The sequence below is a fragment of the Hemiscyllium ocellatum genome, chromosome 4 (assembly GCF_020745735.1).
Source record: "Hemiscyllium ocellatum isolate sHemOce1 chromosome 4, sHemOce1.pat.X.cur, whole genome shotgun sequence".
Taxonomy (NCBI): domain Eukaryota; kingdom Metazoa; phylum Chordata; class Chondrichthyes; order Orectolobiformes; family Hemiscylliidae; genus Hemiscyllium; species Hemiscyllium ocellatum.
In genome coordinates, this window is record NC_083404.1 from 846,530 (window position 1) to 869,136 (window position 22,607).

Consider the following 22,607-nt stretch of genomic DNA (forward strand, 5'->3'; position numbering starts at 1 on the left):
CAACATGACAGAGCACAGCAGTGTAAAATGCTATGAGCCAGTCAGGATTAATTAATACCCACTTCCAGTAGATGAGAGCTGGGTACCGTGGTAATTAATTGAGTAAATTTGTTGGTGCTCAACATGTAAACAGTTGTTTCTGTTCAGATTGTTTGATTTCTATTTGCTTTTGTTGTTTGAACTTAAAAGTGAATTTATTAAGGCAACTGAAGACTTCCCTATGTGAGGTGGACCCACAATGAACAATAGTAAGATGCTGGGCTAGAGTGGGCAGTGGGGGAAAAGGTAGCAGTGACCTAAAAAGGTGTATAAGGTAAGGACAGGTATATAAACATGATAGGTGAAGGAATGTGCAAGGAAGCATTAGCCATGCCAACTGTGCCTTGAGATGTATTGGTTTGAGGCGGCTGTGCCACTAGGTTAATAGTGAAGGGATTCTGGAGTAGAGTGGTGCTGGAAAAGCACAGCAGTTCAGGCAGCATCCAAAGAGCAGGAAAATCGACATTTCGGACAAAAGCCCTTCATCAGGAATAGAGGCAGAGTGCCTGCAGGATGAAGAGATAAATGAGAGGAGGGTGGGGGTGGGGAGAAAGTAACATAAAGTACAATAAGTGAATGGGGGTGGGGATGAAGGTGATAGGTCAGAGAGGAGGGTGGAGTGGATAGGTGGAAAAGGAGATAGGCAGGTAGGACAAGTCATGGGGACAGTGCTGAGCTAGAAATTTGGAACTGGGGTGAGGTGGGGGGAAGGGGAAAACTGGTGAAGTCCACATTGATGCCCTGGGGTTGAAGTGGCAGAAGATGAAGCATTCTTCCTCCAGGTGTCAGGTGGTGAGGGAGCAGCAGTTACCTATTACCTAGTTAATAGTGAAGGGCAAATCTAGACTACCAATCCTTTATGGGTACACAATGGGGTTCCAAGACGGTGTCCACACTAGGGATCCTAGAATCCCAGCAGTAGTAAGTACTTCAATCTACAGTGAGTGGGAAAATAGGCCTGACAGCAGGTGAGAGGGGTGCCATGGGTCATGGGAGGTATTTAATAAGGTGAGTTTGGGACCAGAGCATATTGCTATGAAGCATCTTTGAGATTGAATGCTGCTCTGCACTGATAGTTTACAAAAGCAGTCTCAGAGTATGCTGGAAAATTGAAAATATGTAACATTTGGCTGTGAAATAAGTTGGTTATTGTTTTGACGATTTGAATTTAACCAATCAGTTTAAGTTATGTCCCAGGATACTAAAACCTAATCAAGTTTGAATTTATTGTTTTGTCGACATCAAACCTATGAGACAATCGATGTTGGGGATATAAAAAAGGCAGGCATTTTGAAAATCAGATGGAGTAACTGCCATTGAACGAGACCCAAGACATTGAAACACTCTCTATCAAAGGTACTTTCTCATATGAAACATCTTCACAGTAAAAAAAAAAGAACACAACCCAGGGAGACCTTCAGCCGGAAAAAGAAAGATACCAAAGACGACAGTCGCTGTATGGGTTTGAAATTAAGTTGATGTAATTTTAATAAATGTTTTATTGGAACAGTATATTGTTGAAGAATTGGAGGCAGGTAATAAGCAATTAATAGAAAGGGAGGTGAGTTTTGAGAAGATTTGTAACTCAGGTTGAGGTTCTGGATGTAAGTTTGCTCACTGAGCTGGATGGTTAGTCACCCTGCTAAGTAACATCTTCAGTGGGCCTCGGGATGAAACACTTTACATGATTCCTGCTTTCTATTTATATGTTTGGGTTTCTTTGGGTTTGTGATGTCATTTCCTGTGACGATGTCATTTCCTGTTCTTTTCCTGAGGGGAGTGGTAGATGGGGTCTAACTTGATGTGTCTGTTGATAAAGTTTTGGTTGGAATGTCATGTTTCTAACAATTCTCATGCATGTCTCTGTTTGGATTGTCCTAGGATGGCTGTGTTGTCCCAGTAGAAGTGGTGTCTTCCTTATCTGTATGTGAGGATACTAGTGAGAGATGGCCATGTCGTTTTGTGGCTGGTTGATGTTCATGTATCCTGGTGGCTAGTTTTCTGCCTGTGTGTCCAATGTAGTGTTTGTTACAGTTCTCGCACAGTATTTTGTAAATTACATTAGTTTTGCTTCTTGTCAGTATAGGGTCCTTCAAGTTCGTTAGCTGCTGTTTTAGTGTGTTGGTGGGTTTGTGGGTTACCATGATGCTAAGGGGTCTGAGTAGTCTGGCAGTCATCTCACTAGTATCCTTATATACAGATAAGGAAGACACCACTTGCTCAGAGTTGTGAATAGTTGTTCTTTAATGTTCACTTTTAGAGTTAAAGAATAAATTGATGTTATTTTCTTTAAATAGTGGAATTTGGGAGTTCTTTGTCGCTCATATTTTAACAGATTATGAGGCGAGATGACATTTTCTGGGTGATTAGTTTAACTAACAGAGGGTTCACTGCCGTGCTGTAATAATATGAAAACTAACCAGTCCTTGCAGAGAGAAACCCTCCATGAAACTCAGCAAAAATGACACTTTTCCAAACTATGGTAAGATTCAGCCCTCCATATTTTCAGAACTATATGTAACTTCTACTGTTAAGGCAGACAGAAAAGGTAAAATTTTCCCAGTCTGATAAAGGTAAATTCCAGTATTTTCCAGGTGGAAAAGTTCAACAAAATGACATTTGATCAGGATCCTGATGTTGACTTGCCCAATTCTGGCTCTTCTCAGGGCAGATTTGATGACTAGCAGGATCTTCCCTTGGGTAAGCCATTTCGGAAGTGGCTCATGAAATTAAAAAAGGAAGTGAAGACCTGCTTTCATCCTGAATTCCAGTTTTCCCAAATAGAGAGACTGTTTCTTCACGGTCAGCAAAGTGAGTACACAGTGAGTACACACTTTCAGTGAAAGTGACAAGCTGGGAAGCCTTTGATCAGTTGCATTGAGGAGTTACAATTACGGCTATTGAGAGACCGTAGTTTAAAGCACTTCTCTCAGGAAGTGTATATCCTTGATTATAAGAACTGAGAAATAAACAAACAAGAGACTAAGAAGTATTATGAATTAGAGTAGATGATTTTGGTGTCAAAATCAGGTATTTAAAGAGAAATAAAGAGAGGAAATTAATGATTATGTTGAGAGCTAAAAAGAAGTAGAAAAGAAAACTAAGATAACTAGTTTCAATTATTTTAACTCTCCAAAGGAAAGCCACAATCATTACATGAGAAATGAGAATCTGCACTGTCAATTGCTAAGCTAAGGAGATCTACTGGCAGTTATTAATTATTATCAGAAACATAAACAGAAATTATTGAAGAAACACAGCAGGTCTGGCAGTATCTGTGGAATGAAAGCAAAGTTAATATTTTGGATCCAGAGACCTTTCTCCAATCAATTGATTGTAGAAAGATCTCTGGACCCAAAATATTAACTTTGCTTTCACTCCACAAATGTCGACAGATCTGCTGAGTTTCTCCAGCCATTTCTGTTTTTGTTTCTGATTTCCAGCGTCCACAGTTCTTAGGGCTTTTTAAAATTATTGTTATACTGTTAAAGAGGGATGATATTTATGTTGTAAATTTCTAAAATTACTTCTTGTGTTGTCAATTAATGCACAGATGCAGCACCATAATAAAAATAACAGTATGATGCCAAGCTAATAATAGAGCAGTGCGAATCATCCAACAATTTGTGGACATTTGCAATTCAGTGGGTATCTCTTCTTTTACCATAAATCGCTGGTCAATTTGCACATTAATAATAGTTATTTATTATTCATTATTTTATCAGTAAATTCTGGGCCACTAAGTTTTGAGAACATGAAATCCATATAGAGCTATGATTTTCCATATCTAGATGGAAAGCTGTCATATTTGCTGTCTGTGACATTCAGTTCACACCATCTATTATTTGGTTTTACATAATCTACAGGTCTCAAGAAGCACTGAAAGCAGTGAAAAATGAAATTGAAAACTTGCTTTGTGTGACAAATCAGAAGCCTGGTGACATTAATAATCCGATTATCTTCACAAGAGAACAATTAGATAGCATGACAGCTATGGGTAAGAACATGATAATGTTTATCATTTGGATCATATATATCTTTGTAATACCGATTAACATGACTGAATACTAATTCACAACTAGTGGTCAACACTAACAATTATGCAAGTAGCCTGGCATGGACAGTGGATTTCATTAATTTCTCTTACATAAAACAGTCAAAAAATAGTTTGAACACAGTTTTCAGAAAATAGGAATAGCACCATTCACCAGACCATAACTCCATCCACCTGCCAGAGTTCCATAAAGCAGATTGAAATTTTCAGAGCTGAAAATGTGTTGCTGGAAAAGCGCAGCAGGTCAGGCAGCATCCAAGGAGCAGGAGATTCGACGTTTCAGGCATGAGCCCTTCTTCAGGAATCCAACACCTTCCACGCCGACCTCAAAACACTTTCTGCATTGAAATTTTCAGTCAAGATCAGATTACCTACAGTGTGGAAACAGGCCCTTAGACCCAACAAGTCCACACTGACCCTCCAAAAAGAAACCCACCCCCCCCTATATTTAACCCCTGACTAATCCACCTAACACCACAGGCAATTTAGCATGGCCAATTCACTTAACCTGCACATCTTTGGACTGTGGGAGAAAACCGGAGCACCCGGATGAAATCCGCACAGACACAGGGAGAATGTGCAAACTCCACACAGACAGTTGCCCAAGGCAGGTATTGAACCTGGGTCCCTGGTGCTGTGAGGCCACAGTGCTAACCACTGAGCCACCGTGCCGCCCTTATAGTATGGTGCTGGAAAAACACAGCAGGTTAGGCAGCATCCGAGGAGCAGAAAAATCGACGTTTCCGGCAAAAGCCCTTCTCATCAGGAATGAAACTTTCAGTTGACCGAGAAAGTTCCAGGAAGTGCTTTATTACATCACCTCGGAATGCCTGGTGTTAATTTTAAGAACATACTCCTCTTGTTCTGGAATTTCCTCATGGGAAAACGCTTTCTTCAGATGTACCCTTCAATTATCTTAAACACCTCATTTAGATTACTCCTTAATCTTTAATATTCAATACCTAACTGATGTAACACATCCTCAAAAGTTAATCCTTTTAATACTGACAATAATCTAGTAAACCTGCACTGTATCTGCTTCATAGTTAACAAACAGTGCAGTGCCCAGAGTGAACACTACTTTAAATATGGTATAACCAGAACTCTGTACAGCTCTAACATTGTACTCCAACCCTCTTGAGATAGAGGACAAAATTGCATTAATATCTTTAGTTATATTTAGAATATAACGATTAAGTGGGAATGATTTTGCAATCTGAGCTTCAAATCTTTTTAACTTATCTTTCTTAAGTCTGAAATGAATGGCCTAATACTTTCCCATTTTGAACCCTATCTGCTACAGTTAAGTCCACTTACTTCATCTATCAAAATGCTTATGCAACTCTCTACACCTGTACTATTACTGAGCACCTAAGTTAATGTCATCAGTAAACAAGTCACTTAATAGAGCAAATCAAACTTGTGCTTCTATGACATTGATAATACACCTTGACTTTGTTATAGTTCACAATGCTATTGGAACCACTGGATGGTAGTTTCTTGCAGTGAATTTTCTGATGGTGGGATCAAACACTGGAAAGTGAATTGATATTCCACTCGGTGATGGGACAGCTAGTCACCTGCAATCACATAATGACCAGCCAATTATCTTGGCGTAGCTGAGGACTGTGTGCATGGGCAAGCAGGGAGTTGCAGATCCGGCTGTTACTGCATGGATTTCTATGCCAGGATATATTAAAATGACATTCACTGTCTGAAAGCCGGCAACATCATTAGGCCGGTCTGAGAGAATATAGAACATAGAACACTACAGCGCAGGACAGACCCTTCGGCCTTCAATGTTGCGCCACCCTGAGGAACCAATCTGAAGTCTATTTATCTGACACTATTCCATTTTCATCCATATGCCTATCAATGACATGTTAAATGCCCTTAAAGTTGGCGAATCTACCACTGTTGCAGGCAGTACATTCTACGCCCCTGCTACTCTCTGAGTAAAGAAACCACTCTGACATCTGTCCTATATCTATCACCCCTCAATTTAAAGATATGCCCCCTCATTCTAGCCATTACCATCTGTCCACCCTATCTAGCCCTCTAATTATCTCATATGTCTCAATTAAGTCACCTCTCAGTCTACTTCTCTCCAATGAAGACAGCCTCAAATCCCTCAGCCATTCCTCAAAAAACATTCCCTCCATACCAGGCAACATCCCAGCAAATCTCCTCTCCATTCTTCCAGAGCTTCCACATCCTTCCTATAATGTGGTGACCAGAACTGTATGCAATACTCAAATGTGGCCCCACCAGAGTTTTGTACAGCTGCAGCATGACCTTGTGGCTCTGAAACTCAATCCCTCTACCAATAAAAGTTAACACACCATAATACTTCTTAACAACCCGAACAACCTGGGTGGCAACTTCCAGGTATCTGTGTACATGGACACTAAGATCTCTCTGCTCATCTGCATTACCAAGACTCTTACCATTTGCCTCCTCTCAGCCCAGCTCTGCAGCTTATCTATGTCCCTCTGGAATCTGCAACATCCTTTAGCACTATCCACAACTCCACCGACCTTAGTGTCATCCACAAATTTACTAACCCATCCTCTACGCCCTCATCTAGGTCACTTATAAAAATAACAAACAGCAGTGGCCCCACTCAAAACAGATCCTTGCGGTACACCGCTAGTAACTGAACTCCAGGATGAACATTTCCCATCAATCACCACTCTCTGTCTTCTTTCAGCTAGTCAATTTCTGATCCAAACCGCTAATTTTCCTTCAATCCTATGCCTCTGTATTTTGTGCAATAGCCTACCATGGGGAACTTTATCAAACGCCTTACTGAAATCCATATACACCACATCTACCGCTTTACCCTCATCCACCTGTTTGGTCACCTTCTCAAAGAACTCAATAAGGTTTGTGTGGCACAACATACCCTTCACAAAACCATGTTGACTATTCCTAATCAACTTATTCCCCTCTAGATGATTACAAATCCTATTTCTTATAACCTTTACCCACAACCAAAGTAAAGCTCACTAATCTCCAATTACCAGGATTGTCTCTACTCCCCTTCTTGAACAAGGGGACAATATCTGCTATCTTCCAGTCTTCTGGCACTATTCCTGTAGACAATGACGACATGAAAATCAAAGCCAAAGGGTCTGCAATCTCCTCTCTGGCTTTCCAGAGAATCCGAGGATAAATCCCATCTGACCCCGGGAACTTGTCTATTTTCACACTTTCCAGAATTGCTAACACTTCCTCCTTGTGAACCTCAATCCCATCTAATCTAATACTGTTAACTGGAACAACCGTCACCCCATCCTCACCTGTCACATGTGGATCTTCAGAGCAACTGCCAATCTCCTTCAGATGTCCATTCACTGATCTCCCTGGACAACCACCATCATTGTAATAGTTCAGATCTCTCTTCCCAGTCAAATAAAGCAGCTTCAACTCACACTAAATCTGCCAGGACAAATATCTCACCTGCTACACACCACCTTTAAACAATCATCTTTCAGAAGGCATTTATTTCTCATTTGCTGTTGACTTAAATGGCAACATGCTACTTTAATGAACATCCAGAACATGCCAATATATTAAAAATAGATGCTTGCGTTTGAAAAACACAACCCATCTTCAATCCCGCACCAAGTTACTTTAAAACATTAATTCCATAATCGGGAAGCTGACATTTCACCTTGCAAACATTGAGGAGTCCCCACCCACCTTGTCTCCCGGATTCTGCCCATTAAGTTGAATTATTCATTTATACCTTATAGTCGAATATCTACCATTCTTTATCATTGTGGTTAATTTCAGAAATAAACTTCTGCATTTGTTTTACTATGTATTAAGGGGTGTGGGCATTACTAGGTGGGCAAGAGTCTATTTCCCTAAAAAATATGGTGGTAAGTTGTGTTCCTTGAACTGCAGTAATCCATTTGCTGTCGGTTCACTCCCAATTCTGTAAGGGAGGGAATTCCAGGACTCTGGCCTTTTCCAAGTCAGAATACTGGGTGGCTTGGATGTGTACTTGCATTCATGTTTTAAAATTTCTTGATAATAATCCTTTAAATAAACAATTTTTGGCATTGTATGTATTATGCATTTTTTGTGAATGTTTACTAAATGATCTTCCGAAATAAACTGAACAGGTAGTCTAATAAATGAAAGTCTACGCTTATCAAGTGCATCAATAATGCTGCGTGTTGCTACTGAGGACTTTTTCCTAACTCTGGATGGTGGTGCAAAGCTGGCTATTCGAAAAGGAGACCAAATTGGTTTATATCCTCAACAACTACATTTTGATCCAGACATTTATGAGGATCCCTTGGTAGGTAAAATATTAGCATTGCACACATTAAATTCTAAAGTGAATAATTTAAAGATTCCTGTGTATTATATTTCCAAAATGTACACCAGTGAAATATTATAATGAATCTTTATTTCAACTTTGAAAAGTGGACAAGAGACTGTGTAAAAGCCTCTCTCCATCTTGTGGTTCCACATTGGGACATGGATTTGAAGAGCCCAGCTCCTGATAGTTGGATAGGAAGTGAAAGCTTCTCCTCCACATGTGGTGGGAGCCCCAGTGCATGGAAACACAATGCAGGTTTAAAGTGCATGCACTGGACATGTGTCCCACATGCAAACACAACAAGGCATATTTTTCAGCAAATTACCTCCTCACTAGCTGCTGATGTCAGTGCTCACATAAGAAAAGTAAGATGTATTAAAGACACAATGGTGGCATGGTTGCTGACACATGATTGTATGTAAATCTCAAAAAGCATGGCAAGTCAGGCAACATCCGAGGAGCAGGAGAATCAACGTTTCGGGCATAAGTCCTTTAGCCTGATGAAGGGCTTATGCCTGAAACGTCAATTCTCCTGCTCTTCGGATGCTGCCTGACCTGCTGTGCTTTTCCAGTACCACACTCTCAACTCTGACCTCCAGCATCTGCTGTCCTCACTTTCTCCTTGTATGTAAATTTACATAGTGTTTTGATCGCTGTTAATACTATTACTGGACAAGTCAGACCTCAGTTTTAAACCTGGTTTGTTAGATTGTAGTTCTTATGATTTGAACAAAGTGATATTTCACTGAAACACAAACATGTAATCCTGAAAATGCAGTTTTAACAATAAAACTGAGGTTTATTGCATAAAAGACATGAAGAAAAAGTAGAATGAACTAAACTATTTGCTTATAATATGAATTTAAAGATTTTGAAACACATGGTAAGATCCAATCCCATTAATCCCAGCATTCCTTTACCAGCCTCACACCAGGGAGAATTTCCTGCTGTATCTGTGGCTTCAATTCCCTGACTTGAGAATCTGATAGCCTCTTCACTGAATCTTTATACAATTGAGGCAGCATCATATAATACATTCAGAGTTTTAACCAAACAGTACTGATATGGATCTTTAATGCATTCTTAATAGTTCTAAACTACCTCAAATCTTTAATGTAGGAACAACTACTTTTCACATCCAGTTTCAGTCAATACTTCTCCAGATCTGCTCAAACCATGTTTTTTTTTAAAGCTATGGGTATTTCCTTTCAGCCATATACAATTTTTGGACCTGCTAAATGCACAAGTCTAGTGCATAACTTTTTGCTTTGTTCTCCCAGACCCATTCAATAAAAACAAAAGTCCATTTCCCTCCAGGAAGTCTTCCTTTTATATTGTGTTTTAAAAGAAATCACCATGACTACAGAAATATTTCCAACCTTATCATTATTCCTCTTCACACACAGACAACCCACATGCCACTGGTTCAAAATCCAAAACAAACACTATTAAAATAGATAGAAATCATACACATTATAGTAGAAATATACTAGAATATATTTTGTTCACATGAGTAATGTAGTCATTTTGTATATCCATTGCTTCCTTTAGAGGAGTCATTTCAATTAGTATTCCTTCTCCCCTTTGCAATGACAAATGATACAATATGATGTGCACAGTCATGCTTCATGTTTGGCAGTTGTTGCTGAATGAAAGGCAGAGAGGTGCATCTCACCTTGTAGGCAACAATGTGGTGATGTGTTAGAGCTCAGTCTTTATTGAATGGTAATGTGTGGAGTGGTTTGTATTCCCAAGGCAATGTGATATGGCTGCACATGTAGCATCTGTTAGTCCATCACAAATAACTCATCAAGTGGCCAAGATCCCAGAAACGTACATGCTGTTTGTGCAAGATGGATTTTACAATGTCAGGGAGATGGCTCATGATATTAAAGTCAGTGTGAAGTCTATATCTTTGGGGTGCAATCATCTCTATTCATTATCCAATGTGAGATTGTTTCATTTTGTGGGTGAGTAGGGGAGAGGACATCTGTAGTGATATCATCCTGAATTGAGGCTGACAAACATTAACAGTAGGGCAAACAAAGGGAATGACTGTTAGACATGATTTTCAATATTCATGGTCAAGGTTGTCTCTGAGAGAGCAGGCAGGCATGATGTCAGCAACTGGGAGGGCTGTCATGAGATTTTTCTTCTTCTCCTCATACTCCTCTCCATCATCCCCAGCTGTGAATATTAGCAGCTCCTTAATATACTCAATTTGCATTTCTTTTTGCAATGCCACATGCATGGCACAATGATAACAAACGTTTATTATTCCCCCATGGAGCTTTGGGTATAATGTGCTGGTTCAATCAGCCACATTTTGATGGGATAACTCTTGTCATCCAGGATCCAACGATACACACGATCAAGGGCCTTAAATAACTGCTGCAGCTGAGAGCTCCTTGGGGTGCAATTATCATGAGAGCTGCCTAGAAAACGAGCACATTCCTGAATAGTTCTTTTCTGTTGGTAACAGACATTTTGAATATTAAGGGAGTGAATGTCTTTCTCATTTGCAAACCCAGTTGGCTGTTTCCAGGAAGCCCTAATGGCCAGGCGTATGCAGTGAACTGTACCCATAGTTGTGGGAACAATCCCGGAAATCATCTGCTGAGAAGATGCTGATGTATTTGTTGCCCTTTCTCAACAGGGAACTTATCATTTTCAGTGAGCACCTCTGCCCAAAGCCCTGGGCATTCTTCCTGCACTGCTGGATATTCCTCCATACCATGGAGACTGCACTGACCCAAGTCTCAGACTTGGACCAGGCTGGCAGGATCTGGTGATGTGACCTCCTCTGCTGGTCCTTGGGGAAGAGGATGCCCCTCCTCTGCACCCCCCTATCCATCGTGACATCTGTGGTCCCTGCCCACAAAACAGGAAGCCAGTGCACCCTTCTCAGCTATGTCGAGGTGAATGTCTGCAAACATGTGGAACAATTACAGACTAACAGTGCCTGCCTGGGTGCACAATGGCCTTGTAAATATGGCACTGACACTGGGGATATTGGTATATCTCAGGATATCCTGACAGCAAGGAGTACGTCTGTTATGGCAAATGAAAGAATCAGCTAATATCAGATGAAAGGAATGTCATATAGATGTGGTAGGTAGTAGTAGAGATGGTTTGGGATGAGAGCATAAGAAAACTTACTAGGCCTTGCAAAATGAAATCATCTATGAAACTCACTAAAACTGACATTACCAAAATATGCCAAAGTTCAGTAGACAGACTTATCCAACAGAAAATACAGATTTACTGAAAAGATTTACCTAAAAGTGATTTTAAACTATTCCAAAAAGCTTATTTTTCATTTGATAGTTTAATCAATGCACTAAAACAAAGCATTATTCTTTACCATGCAGGTATTTAAATATGACAGATTTATGGATGAAAATGGAAGAGAGAAGACCACATTCTACAAAAATGGTAGAAAGCTGAAATATTACCTCATGCCTTTTGGTTCTGGAACCAGTATGTGTCCTGGTCGCTATTTTGCAATCAATGAGATCAAACAGTTTCTGGCTTTGTTGCTGTGTTATTATGACATGGAGCTGCCTGATGCCTCAGCACCTATCCCACAGCTTGACAACTCCAGGGTTGGATTTGGAATTCTGCAACCATCACATGATATTCAGTTTTGTTATCGTATGAAATAATAATGGTACAGTGACTCCACAGAAGGCTGAAATTTAACATGTCTCATAGAAACACAGCTTTTCCCTATTAATACCTAAATGAAAATAACAACTCAAAATAAAAAAAAATTAAGGCACAAAGGAGACCAAAAAATAATAATCTCACCTAATCCCAGTTTTTAATTCTTGGTTTGCAGCTCTGTCAAGTACGGCACATTGTAGCCAGATATCCTTCCAACACAATGTGAGTTTCTGCCTTTAACACACTTTCAGGCAATGACATCCAAGCTCCCACCATCCTCTGGATGAAAGTATTTTTCCTCAGTGCCCTGTGAATCCTACCTCCAATGACCTTAAAGCTGGTTATTGATCTCTCTGCTAAGAGATGTAAATTATTCAGATCCATTCTAGCTGGGGCCTTAATAATTTCATACACCTGAATGTCATCTTCCCTCACCTTCTTTTCCTCCAAAGAACATGACTCCAGCCTATTAGTTAAAAATCACCATTCCTAGCAAACATTATTGTGAATGCCCTGTGTATCCTCTCTGGTGATAATAGCTGTGTGCAGTATTCTAACTGTGGCTCAACTACAACTTTATATTGTTCTAGCATAACCTCCTTGCTTTTATGCTTTATGTCTTAGTTAATAAAGGGAGGTCTTCCATGTACAAACATACAAAACCAGATTAAAGTCCAACTGGTTTATTTGGAAGTACAAGCTTTCAGACCATTGCTCCTTTGTCAGGTAACTTGTATTTCCAGATAAACCTTTTGGACTATAACTTGGTGTTGTGTGATTTGTAACTTTATCCACCTCAGTCCAACACCGGGACCTCAATATCATGTACAAACATATACAATCTATGTTTTCATAACCAGCTTATCCACTTATTCAATTCTCTTTAAGAATCTGTGGACATGCACTCCAAGATCCATTTGTTTTGCTAATTTTTCAGTACCATGTTGCAGTACCCTGTCTTTGCTGAGTAATTATTTTCCTCATTTGCTCTCCCCACAATTGCAATGCCATACATTTCTCCAGATTAATTTCCATTTGCTAATTTTCTGTCTTACTTAACAGTCCATTGATATCTTCCTGCAGATATTTTTCTTCCCCACTATGAGTATGTAATCAAGTTTTATATTACCTCAAACTTCTTCATCATTCCCCTAACTTTAAGTCTAAACTGGTAACATATACCATGAAGTACAGGGGACCAGGTCCTGAGCCCTATGTGATAGAGAGTCGAGGAATAGGGAGAGAGAGCAGTTAAATGCGTGGCTACAGGGATGGTGCAGGAGGGAGGGATTCCGGTTTCTGGACAACTGGGGTTCTTTGTGGGGAAGGTGGGACCTCTATAAAAAGGATGGTCTACACCTGAACCTGAGGGGCACCAGTATCCTTGGGGGGAGGTTTGCTAGTGCTCTTTGGGAGGGTTTAAACTAACTCTGCCGGGGCATGGGAACCTGGACTGTAGCTTTAGGGTACAGGACGTTGAGTGTAGGGAGGTTATGAATAATGCAGCGATCTCGAAGGAGGGTGCCTGTAAACAGAAAGGTGGCTTGAAGTGTGTATACTTCAATGCCAGAAGTATAAGGAATAAGGTAGGTGAACTTGCAGCGTGGGTTGGTACCTGGGACTTCGATGTTGTGGCCATTACAGAGATGTGGGTAGAACAGGGACAAGAATGGCTGTTGCAGGTTCCAGGGTTTAAATGTTTTAGTAGGATCAGACATGGGGGTAAAAAAGGGGGAGGTGTGGCATTACTTGTCAAAGATAGTATTACGGCAGTGGAATGGACGATGGAAGAGGACTTGCCATCTGAGGTAGTTTGGGCTGAGGTTAGAAATAGGAAAGGTGAGGTCACCCTGTTAGGTGTTTTCTACAGGCCTCCTAATAGTCCTAGAGAAGTAGAGGATAATATTGCGAGGATGATTCAGGAAAAGAGTGAAAGTAGCAGGGTGGTTGTTATGGGGGACTTTAACTTCCCAGATATTGACTGGGAGAGCTATAGCTCGAGTTCATTAGATGGGTCGGTGTTTATCCAATGTGTGCAGGAGGGTTTCCTGACACAATATGTAGACAGGCCAACAAGAGGTGAGGCTATACTGGATTTGGTTCTAGGTAATGAACCAGGCCAGGTGTTAGACTTGGAGGTAGGTGAGCACTTCGGGGACAGTGACCACAACTCGGTGACTTTTACTCTAGTGATGGAGAGGGATAAGTGTGCGCCGCAGGGCAAGAGTTATAGCTGGGGGCAGGGAAATTATGATGCAGTGAGGCATGACTTAGGATGTGTGGATTGGAAAAACAGGCTTCAAGAGAAGAACACTAATGAGATGTGGGGATTGTTCAAGGAGCAGCTACTACGTGTCCTCGATAAGTATGTACCAGTCAGGCATGGTGTAAAGGGCCTTGTGAGGCAGCCGTGGTTTAGTAAGGAATTGGAATCCCTTGTGAAAGGGAAGAAGGCGGCATATGTAAAGATGAGGCGTGAAGGTTCAGTTGGGGCGATAGAGAGTTATAAGGTAGCCAGGAAGGATCTAAAGAGAGAGCTAAGAGAAGCGAGAAGGGGACATGAAAAGTCTTTAGCTGGTAGGATTAGGGAAAACCCAAAGGCTTTCTATAGGTATGTCAGGAATAAAAGGATGACTAGGGTAGGTATCGGTCCAGTCAAGGATAGTAGTGGGAAGTTGTGTGTGGAGGCGGAGGAGATTGGAGAGACTCTAAATCAATACTTTTCATCAGTATTCACTCAGGAACAGGACACTGTTGCTGATGTGAATATGGAGTCACAAATGATTAGAATGGATGGCCTGGAAATATGCAGGGAAGAGGTTCTGGGAATATTGGAGAGGATGAAAATAGATAAGTCTCCTGGGCCTGATGGCATTTACCCTAGGATCCTATGGGAAGCTAGGGAGGAGATAGCAGAGCCATTGGCCTGGATTTTTATGTCGTCATTGTCAACGGGAATAGTACCAGAGGACTGGAGGATAGCGAATGTGGTCCCCTTGTTCAAGAAAGGGAGTAGGGATAGCCCTAGTAACTATAGGCCAGTGAGTCTGACTTCAGTGGTGGGCAAAGTCTTAGAGAGAATGGTAAGGGATAAGATTTATGAACATCTGGATAGGAATAACGTGATCAGGGATAGCCAGCATGGTTTTGTGAAGGGCAGGTCGTGCCTCAAAAACCTTATTGAGTTCTTTGAGAAGGTGACTAAGGAAGTGGACGAGGGTAAAGCAGTAGATGTTGTGTATATGGATTTTAGTAAGGCGTTCGATAAGGTTCCCCATGGTAGGCTAATGCTAAAACTACGGAGGTATGGCATTGAGGATACATTAGAGTTTGGATTAGGAATTGGCTGGCTGGAAGGAGACAGAGGGTAGTAGTTGATGGACTATGTTCATCTTGGAGTGCAGTTACTAGCGGTGTACCACAAGGATCTGTTTTGGGACCATTGCTTTTTGTTATCTTTATAAATGATCTAGAGGAAGGGCTTGAAAGCTGGGTAAGCAAGTTTGCGGATGACACAAAAGTCGGTGGAGTTGTGGATAGTGAGGAAGGAAGTGGTAGGTTACAGCGGGATATAGATAAGTTGCAGAGCTGGGCAGAAATGTGGCAAATGGAATTCAATGTAGCTAAGTGTGAAGTCATTCACTTTGGTAGGAGTAACAAGAAGATGGATTACTGGGCTAATGGTAGGCTACTTGGTAGTGTGGATGAGCAGAGGGATCTTGGTGTCCATGTACACAGATCTCTGAAAGTTGCCACCCAGGTAAATAGTGCTGTGAGGAAGGCATATGGTGTACTGGGCTTTATTGGTAGAGGAATTGAGTTCCAGAGTCCTGAGGTCATGTTGCAACTGTATAAGACTCTGGTGCGGCCTCATCTGGAGTATTGTGTGCAGTTTTGGTCGCCATACTATAGGAAGGATGTGGAGGCATTGGAACGAGTGCAGAGGAGGTTTACCAGGATGTTGCCTGGAATGGTAGGAAAATCTTATGAGGAAAGGCTGAGGCACTTGGGGCTGTTCTCATTGGAGAAGAGAAGGTTTAGGGGAGATTTGATAGAGGTGTATAAGATGATTAGGGGTTTAGATAGGGTCGACACTGAGAACCTTTTACCACTAATGGAGTCAGGTGTTACTAGGGGACACAGCTTTAAATTAAGGGGTGGTAGGTATAGGACAGATGTTAGGGGTAGATTCTTTACACAGCGGGTTGTGAGTTCATGGAATGCCCTGCCAGTAGCAGTGGTGAATTCTCCTTCTTTATGGTCATTTAAGCGGGCATTGGATAAGCATATGGAAGTTATTGGGCTAGTGTAGGTTAGGTAGGATTTGGTCGGCGCAACATCGAGGGCCGAAGGGCCTGTACTGCGCTGTATCTTTCTATGTTCTATGTTCTATGAACCCTGCTGGTAACAGCCTTTCAGCCATAAATACCCATTGACCATTATCCCATTCTTCTTGCCTCTGAGCCAGTTTTGGATCCAATTTGCCTTGAATCTAATGGTCATCCACTTTTCTGATCACATGCAACCTTACCAAAGTTAAAAATCACACAACACCAGGTTATAGTCCGACAGGTTTAATTGAAAGCACACTAGCTTTCAGAGCTACGCTCCTTCATCAGATGATAGTCGAGGACACAATCCTAAGGTACAGAATTTAAGCAAAATTTTACCGTGTGATGTAACTGAATTATACATTGAAAAATACTTTGATTGTCTGTTGAGTCATTCATCTGTTCGAATACCGTGATAGTTTCACTTCTTTCATGTGTAAATCACAAAACCTTTTTTTTAAACATGTTGCATTCTCAGGTTAGCAGTAACAATGGGTGATAGCTAGACAATATGTTGGAGGTGTTAGCCCCCTGTGTTCTCTGTCCATGCCATGATGTTTAGATTTATTCTAATCTAAAAAGTGAGATAATAGCGTTTTACATGAATTCATGCAGTTATTTGTCTGAGTTCAAAAACTGCATGAATTCATGTAAAACGCTATTATCTCACTTTTTAGATTAGAATCAATCTAAACATCATGGCATGGACAGAGAACACAGGGGGCTAACACCTCCAACATACTGTCTAGCTATCACCCATTGTTACAGCTAACCTGAGAATGCAATTTTTTAAAAAAAGGTTTTGTGATTTACACATGAAAGAAGTGAAACTATCGCGGTATTCGAACAGATGAAAGACTCAACAGACAATCAAGGTATTTTTCAATGTGTAATTTCAGTTACATCACACTGTAAATTTTTGCTATAAATTCTGTACCTTAGGATTGTATCCTCGACTATCATCTGATGAAGGGGCGTCACTCCGAAAGCTAGTGTGCTTCCAATTAAACCTGTCGGACTATAACCTGGTGTGGTGTGATTTTAACTTTGTACACCCCAGTCCAACACCGGCATCTCCAAACCATAACCTTATCAAAAGTTGTTCTAAAATTCACATAGATGACATTGAATCAACTGCCTTCATTGATCTTCTTTTGTGTTCAGAACATTTTAACCAAGTTGACCAGTTACAATGTTTTTTTAAGCTTCCCTCCTTCTGCAATGTCTGCATTATCCCCTCGTTTGTGAAGAGGAAATCATTTCTTCGTCATATGCCTACAATCCACACAATGGATGTCTTTTTAGTCTCAAATAGGCCCTCCTTGTATTCTGTCTATAAAATGTCTTTGGGTTTTCCTTGATTTTGTTGACTGTTTTTCTCATGCCCTTGCTTTGTTTTTCTAATTTTCTCTGCACTTTTTGTACTCCTTCAGCTATTCTGCATTAATTCTGCAGCTCAGGAATGTAACAAATATTCCTTTGCTTATCCTTTTCCTACCCTGAATGCTGTTTGACAGGTCTAGATTTGAGAGTCTCGTCTTTATTCTTTGTAGGAATATTTTTGTTATGAATTCTTTATATTTCCTCTTTGAATGCCAGCGATTACTTTTCCATTTCTTTATCTTCATGTCGCAATTTCCTATTCATTTTTGTTAAATTACATAGTGGTTTTAGTAAAGTTGACATTTCCCATTATTATTATTTAATGTTTTTTTTAGGATTCCCTGGCAAGGCCAGTATGTGTTTCTCATCTCTGTTTGCTCTTGAATTGAAAACCTGGTAGTTTAGCATTAACCACATTACAGATTAGATTACTTAGTGTGAAAACAGACCCTTCGGCCCAACAAGTCCATACCGACCCGCTGATGCGCAACCCACCCAGACTCATTCCCCTACATTTACCCCTTCACCTAGCACTACGGGCAATTTAGCATGGCCAATTCACTTAACCTGCACATTTTTTTGGATTGTGGGAGGAAACCAGAGCACCCGGAGGAAACCCACGCAGACACGGGGAGAATGTGTAAACTCCACACATTCCAGAGGCAGGAATTGAACCCAGGTCTCTGGCGTGGTGCTAACCACTGTGCCACCCACATTACTGAGAGTCTGGAGTCACGTGTAAACCAGACCAGCTAAGGATGGCAAATTTTCTCTCCTGAAGAACATGAGTGAACCAGATAAGTTTATATGACAATTTATGATAGTTTTATGACACCATTACTGAGACGAACTTTATACTCAAGATTTATTAATTGATCTTAAATTTCACTCATTGCCATGGTGGAATTGGAACTCATGTCTCTATAGAGTTACACCATAAGACAATAAGATACAGGTGTAGAATTAGGTTATTTGGCCCATCAAGTCTGCTCTGCCATTTTGCTGCGATGTTTCTCAAACCTATTCTACTGCCTTCTCCTATCGTTCTTGAGCCCCTTACTAATCAAGAACCTATCTATCTCTGGCTTACTTGATCTCCACCATCTTCTGCAGGAATGAGTTCCACAGATTCAGCACCCTCTGGCTGAAGAAATTCCTCCTCATCTCAGTTCGAAAGGGTTGTCCCTTAGTCTGAGGCTATGCCCTCGGATCGTCACTCCTATGAGCGGCAACATCTTCTCATGTCCACTCTATCTAGGCCTCTCAGTATTCTGTAATTTTCAATCAGGTTCCGCCCACCTCCCCTCACCCTCCACAACTGATCCTTCTAAATTCCAACATGTTCAGAATCTTCAACTGCTCCTCAGATGACAACCTATTCATTCCCAGAACCTCCTGTGGACATCCTCCAAGGTCACAATATCTTTCTTTAGATATAGGGCCCAAAACCGCTCACAATATTCCAAATGTAGTCTGACCAGAGCCTTTTACAGCATTAGCAGTACATCCCCACTCTTGCAGAACATTGAACATAGAACCTTACAGCACAGTACAGGCCCTTCGGCCCTCAATGTTGTGCCGACCTGTGAAACCAATCTGAAGTCCATGTTTATCCAAAGACCATTTAAGTGCCCTTAATGTTGGTGAGTCTCCTACTGTTGTAGGCAGTACGTTCCACACCCCTACTACTCTCTGAGTAAAGAAACTACCTCTGTTATCTGTCCTATATCTATCACCTATCAATTTAAAGTTATGTCTCCTTGTGCTGGCCATCACCATCTGAGGAAAAGGGCTCTCACTGTCCACCCTATCTAACCGTCTGATTATCTTATATGTCTCAATTAAATCACCTTTCAACCTTCTTCTCTCCAACAAAAACAGCCTCAAGTCCCTCAGCCTGTCCTCATAAGACCTTCCCTCCAGACCAGGCAACATCTCCTTTGAACTCTGTCCAAAGCTTCCACCTCCCTCCTATAATGTGGTGACCAAAACTACAAACAATACTCCAAGTACGGCCACACCAAAGTTTTGTGCAGCTATAACATGACCTAGTGGTTCTGAAACTCAATCTCTCTACCAATAAAACCCAGTACACCATATGCCTTCTTAACAACCCTTTCAACCTGGGTGGCAACTTTCAGGTATCTATGGACATTTACACCAAGATCTCTCTGCTCATCTACTCTATCAAGAATCTTACCATTAGCCCAGTACTCTTTATTCCTGTTGCTCCTTCCAAAGTGAATCACCTCTCACTTTTCCACATTAAAATCCATTTGCCACCTCTCAGCCCAGGTCTGCAGCTTGTCTATGTCCCTCTGTAACCTATAACCCCCTTCAGCACTATCCACAATGCTGACCTTAGTATCATCTACAAATTTACTAGCCCATCCTTCTATACCCGTATATAGATCACTTACAAAAATGACAGACAGCAGTGGACCCAAAACAGATCCTTGCGATATACCACTAGTAACTGAATTCCAGGATGAACATCTTCCATCGACCAATACCCTCTGTCTTTTTTCAGCTCACCAATTTCTAATCCAAACCACTGAATCACCCTCAACCCCATGCCTCAGTATGTTTTGCAATGGCCTACCATGGGGAACCTTATCAAAAGCCTTACTGAAATCCATATACACCATGTCAACCGCTTTACACTCATCCAACTGTTTGGTTACCATCTCAAAGAATTCAATAAGGTTTGTGAGGTATGACCTATCCTTTACAAAACTATGTTGACTATCCCTAATCAACTTATCCTTTTCAAGATTATTATAAATCCTATCTCTTATAGCCTTTTCCAACACTTTACCCACAACCAAAGTAAGGATCACTGGTCTATAATTACCAGGGTTATCTCTATTCCCCTCCTTGAACAAGGGGACAACATTTGCTATCCTCTAGTCTTCTGGCACTATTCCTGTAGACAATTACGACATAAAGTTCAAAGCCACAGGGTCTGCAATCTCCTTGCTTGCTTCCCAGAGAATCCTAGGATAAATCCCATCTGGCCAAGAGGACTTATCTATTTTCACACTTTCCAGAATTACTACCACCTCCTCCTTGTGAACCTCAACCCCTTCTAGTCCAGTAGCCTGTATCTGAGTGTTCTCATCAACAACATTATCAATTTCCAGTGTGAAAACTAACGAAAAATATTCATTTAGTGCTTCTCTATCTCCACTGACTCCATGCAAAACTTCCCACTACAGTCCTTGATTGGCCCTAATCTTATTTTATTCATTCTTTTATTCCTGACACACACACCGATAAAAATAACTTCAGGGTTTTCCTTGATCCTAGCTGCCAATGACTTCTCATGTCCCCTCCTGGCTCTTCTTAACTCTCTCTTTAGGTCCTTCCTGGCTAACTTGTAACCCTCAAGTGCCCTAACTGAGCCTTCACATCTCATCTTTACATAAGCCTTCTTCTTCCTCTTGACAAGAGATTCAACTTCTTTAGTAAACCATGGCTCCTGCGCTCAACAACTTCCTCCCTGCCTGATGGGTACATACTTATCAAAGACACGCTGTTCCTTGAATAAACTCCACATTTCAATTGTGCCCATCCCCTGCAGTTGCCTTCCCCAATCTATGCATCCTAAATCTTGCCTAATCACATCATAATTGCCTTTCCCCCAGCTATAACTCTTGCCCTGCGGTGTACATCTATCCCTTTCCATCGTTAAAGTAAACATAACCAAATTATGTTCACTATCACCAAAGTGCTCACCTACCTCCAAATCTAACACCTGGCCGGGTACATTACCTAGTACCAAATCCAATTTGGCCTCACCTCTGTCCACATACTGTGTCAGGAAACCCTTCTGCATCCATTGGACAAAAACTGACCTGTCTAAAATACTCAAACTGTAGTATTTCCAGTCGCTATTTGGAAAGAAAAAGCCTCCAGAACAACTACTCTGTTACTATTGCTCCTACCACTCTGAAAGAACCGTTTTAGTTAGATAATTTGACATATATACGTTCATACCTTTAGTTCCCATCCCAAGCCTTTGTGAATTGTTTTTATTATAATAAGTCAATTTTTTTTAAAAATGCAGCAATTAGGTCCATCATCAAACTTTTTAAAACATTTACAGCCAATTGCTACTGATTGCTAACCTTTCCTCTCCATCTTTGGAACTACTTGGAGGCCTGTAGAAAACACCCAACAGGGTGACCTCTCCTTGTTTCTAACCTCAGCTCATACTACCTCAGTAGACGAGTCCTCAAATGTCCTTTCTGTCACCGTAATACTGTCCTTGACTAACAATTCCACACTACCCCCCTCTTGTACCACCTTCCTGTTCTTACTGAAACATCTAAACCCCAGAACCTGCAACAACCATCCTTGTCCCTTATATTCTAGACCTCTCAAAATGAATGCTGACATTGCACTTGTGTACCTAACTGCCAACTGAATCTGAATGTCTGCCCAAAGAGAATCCTGAGGTAGGACTCCCTTTGTGATTCTAATTTCCAAAGCCTTTTCTCACTTACAAATTAGTTTATGCCTCTACTCTTCCTAACAAAGTGCTTAACCTCACACTTTCTGCCATTGTATTCTATCTGCCACTTATTTGGCCAGCCACCTCGGTTGTCCAAATCCTTCTGCAGCCTTCTCACTTCCTCAACACTATCTGTCCCTCCACCTATCTGTGTCATCTGCAAAATTAACCAGGGCATCTAGGTTACTAATCCAGTGACACCACTGACTCCCCTTAACTTCTGTAATTACTTCTGTTACTTCTGTTAAGTACTGTTCTTTTTGTATGGCTACCTTAAATTTA

General features: G+C 41.0%; 1 protein-coding gene across 1 annotated transcript in view; it reads left to right on the plus strand.

The window, feature by feature from the left end:
* LOC132815264 (cytochrome P450 7A1-like) overlaps positions 1-12,094 on the plus strand; it is a 54,771-nt gene extending 42,677 nt beyond the window's left edge. The window contains exons 4-6 of the mRNA XM_060824079.1: positions 3,906-4,036; positions 8,227-8,405; positions 11,801-12,094. Coding sequence (XP_060680062.1) covers positions 3,906-4,036; positions 8,227-8,405; positions 11,801-12,094 — 604 coding nt within the window. The remainder of the gene's footprint in view (positions 1-3,905; positions 4,037-8,226; positions 8,406-11,800) is intronic.
* The last annotated feature ends 10,513 nt before the right edge of the window (positions 12,095-22,607 follow it).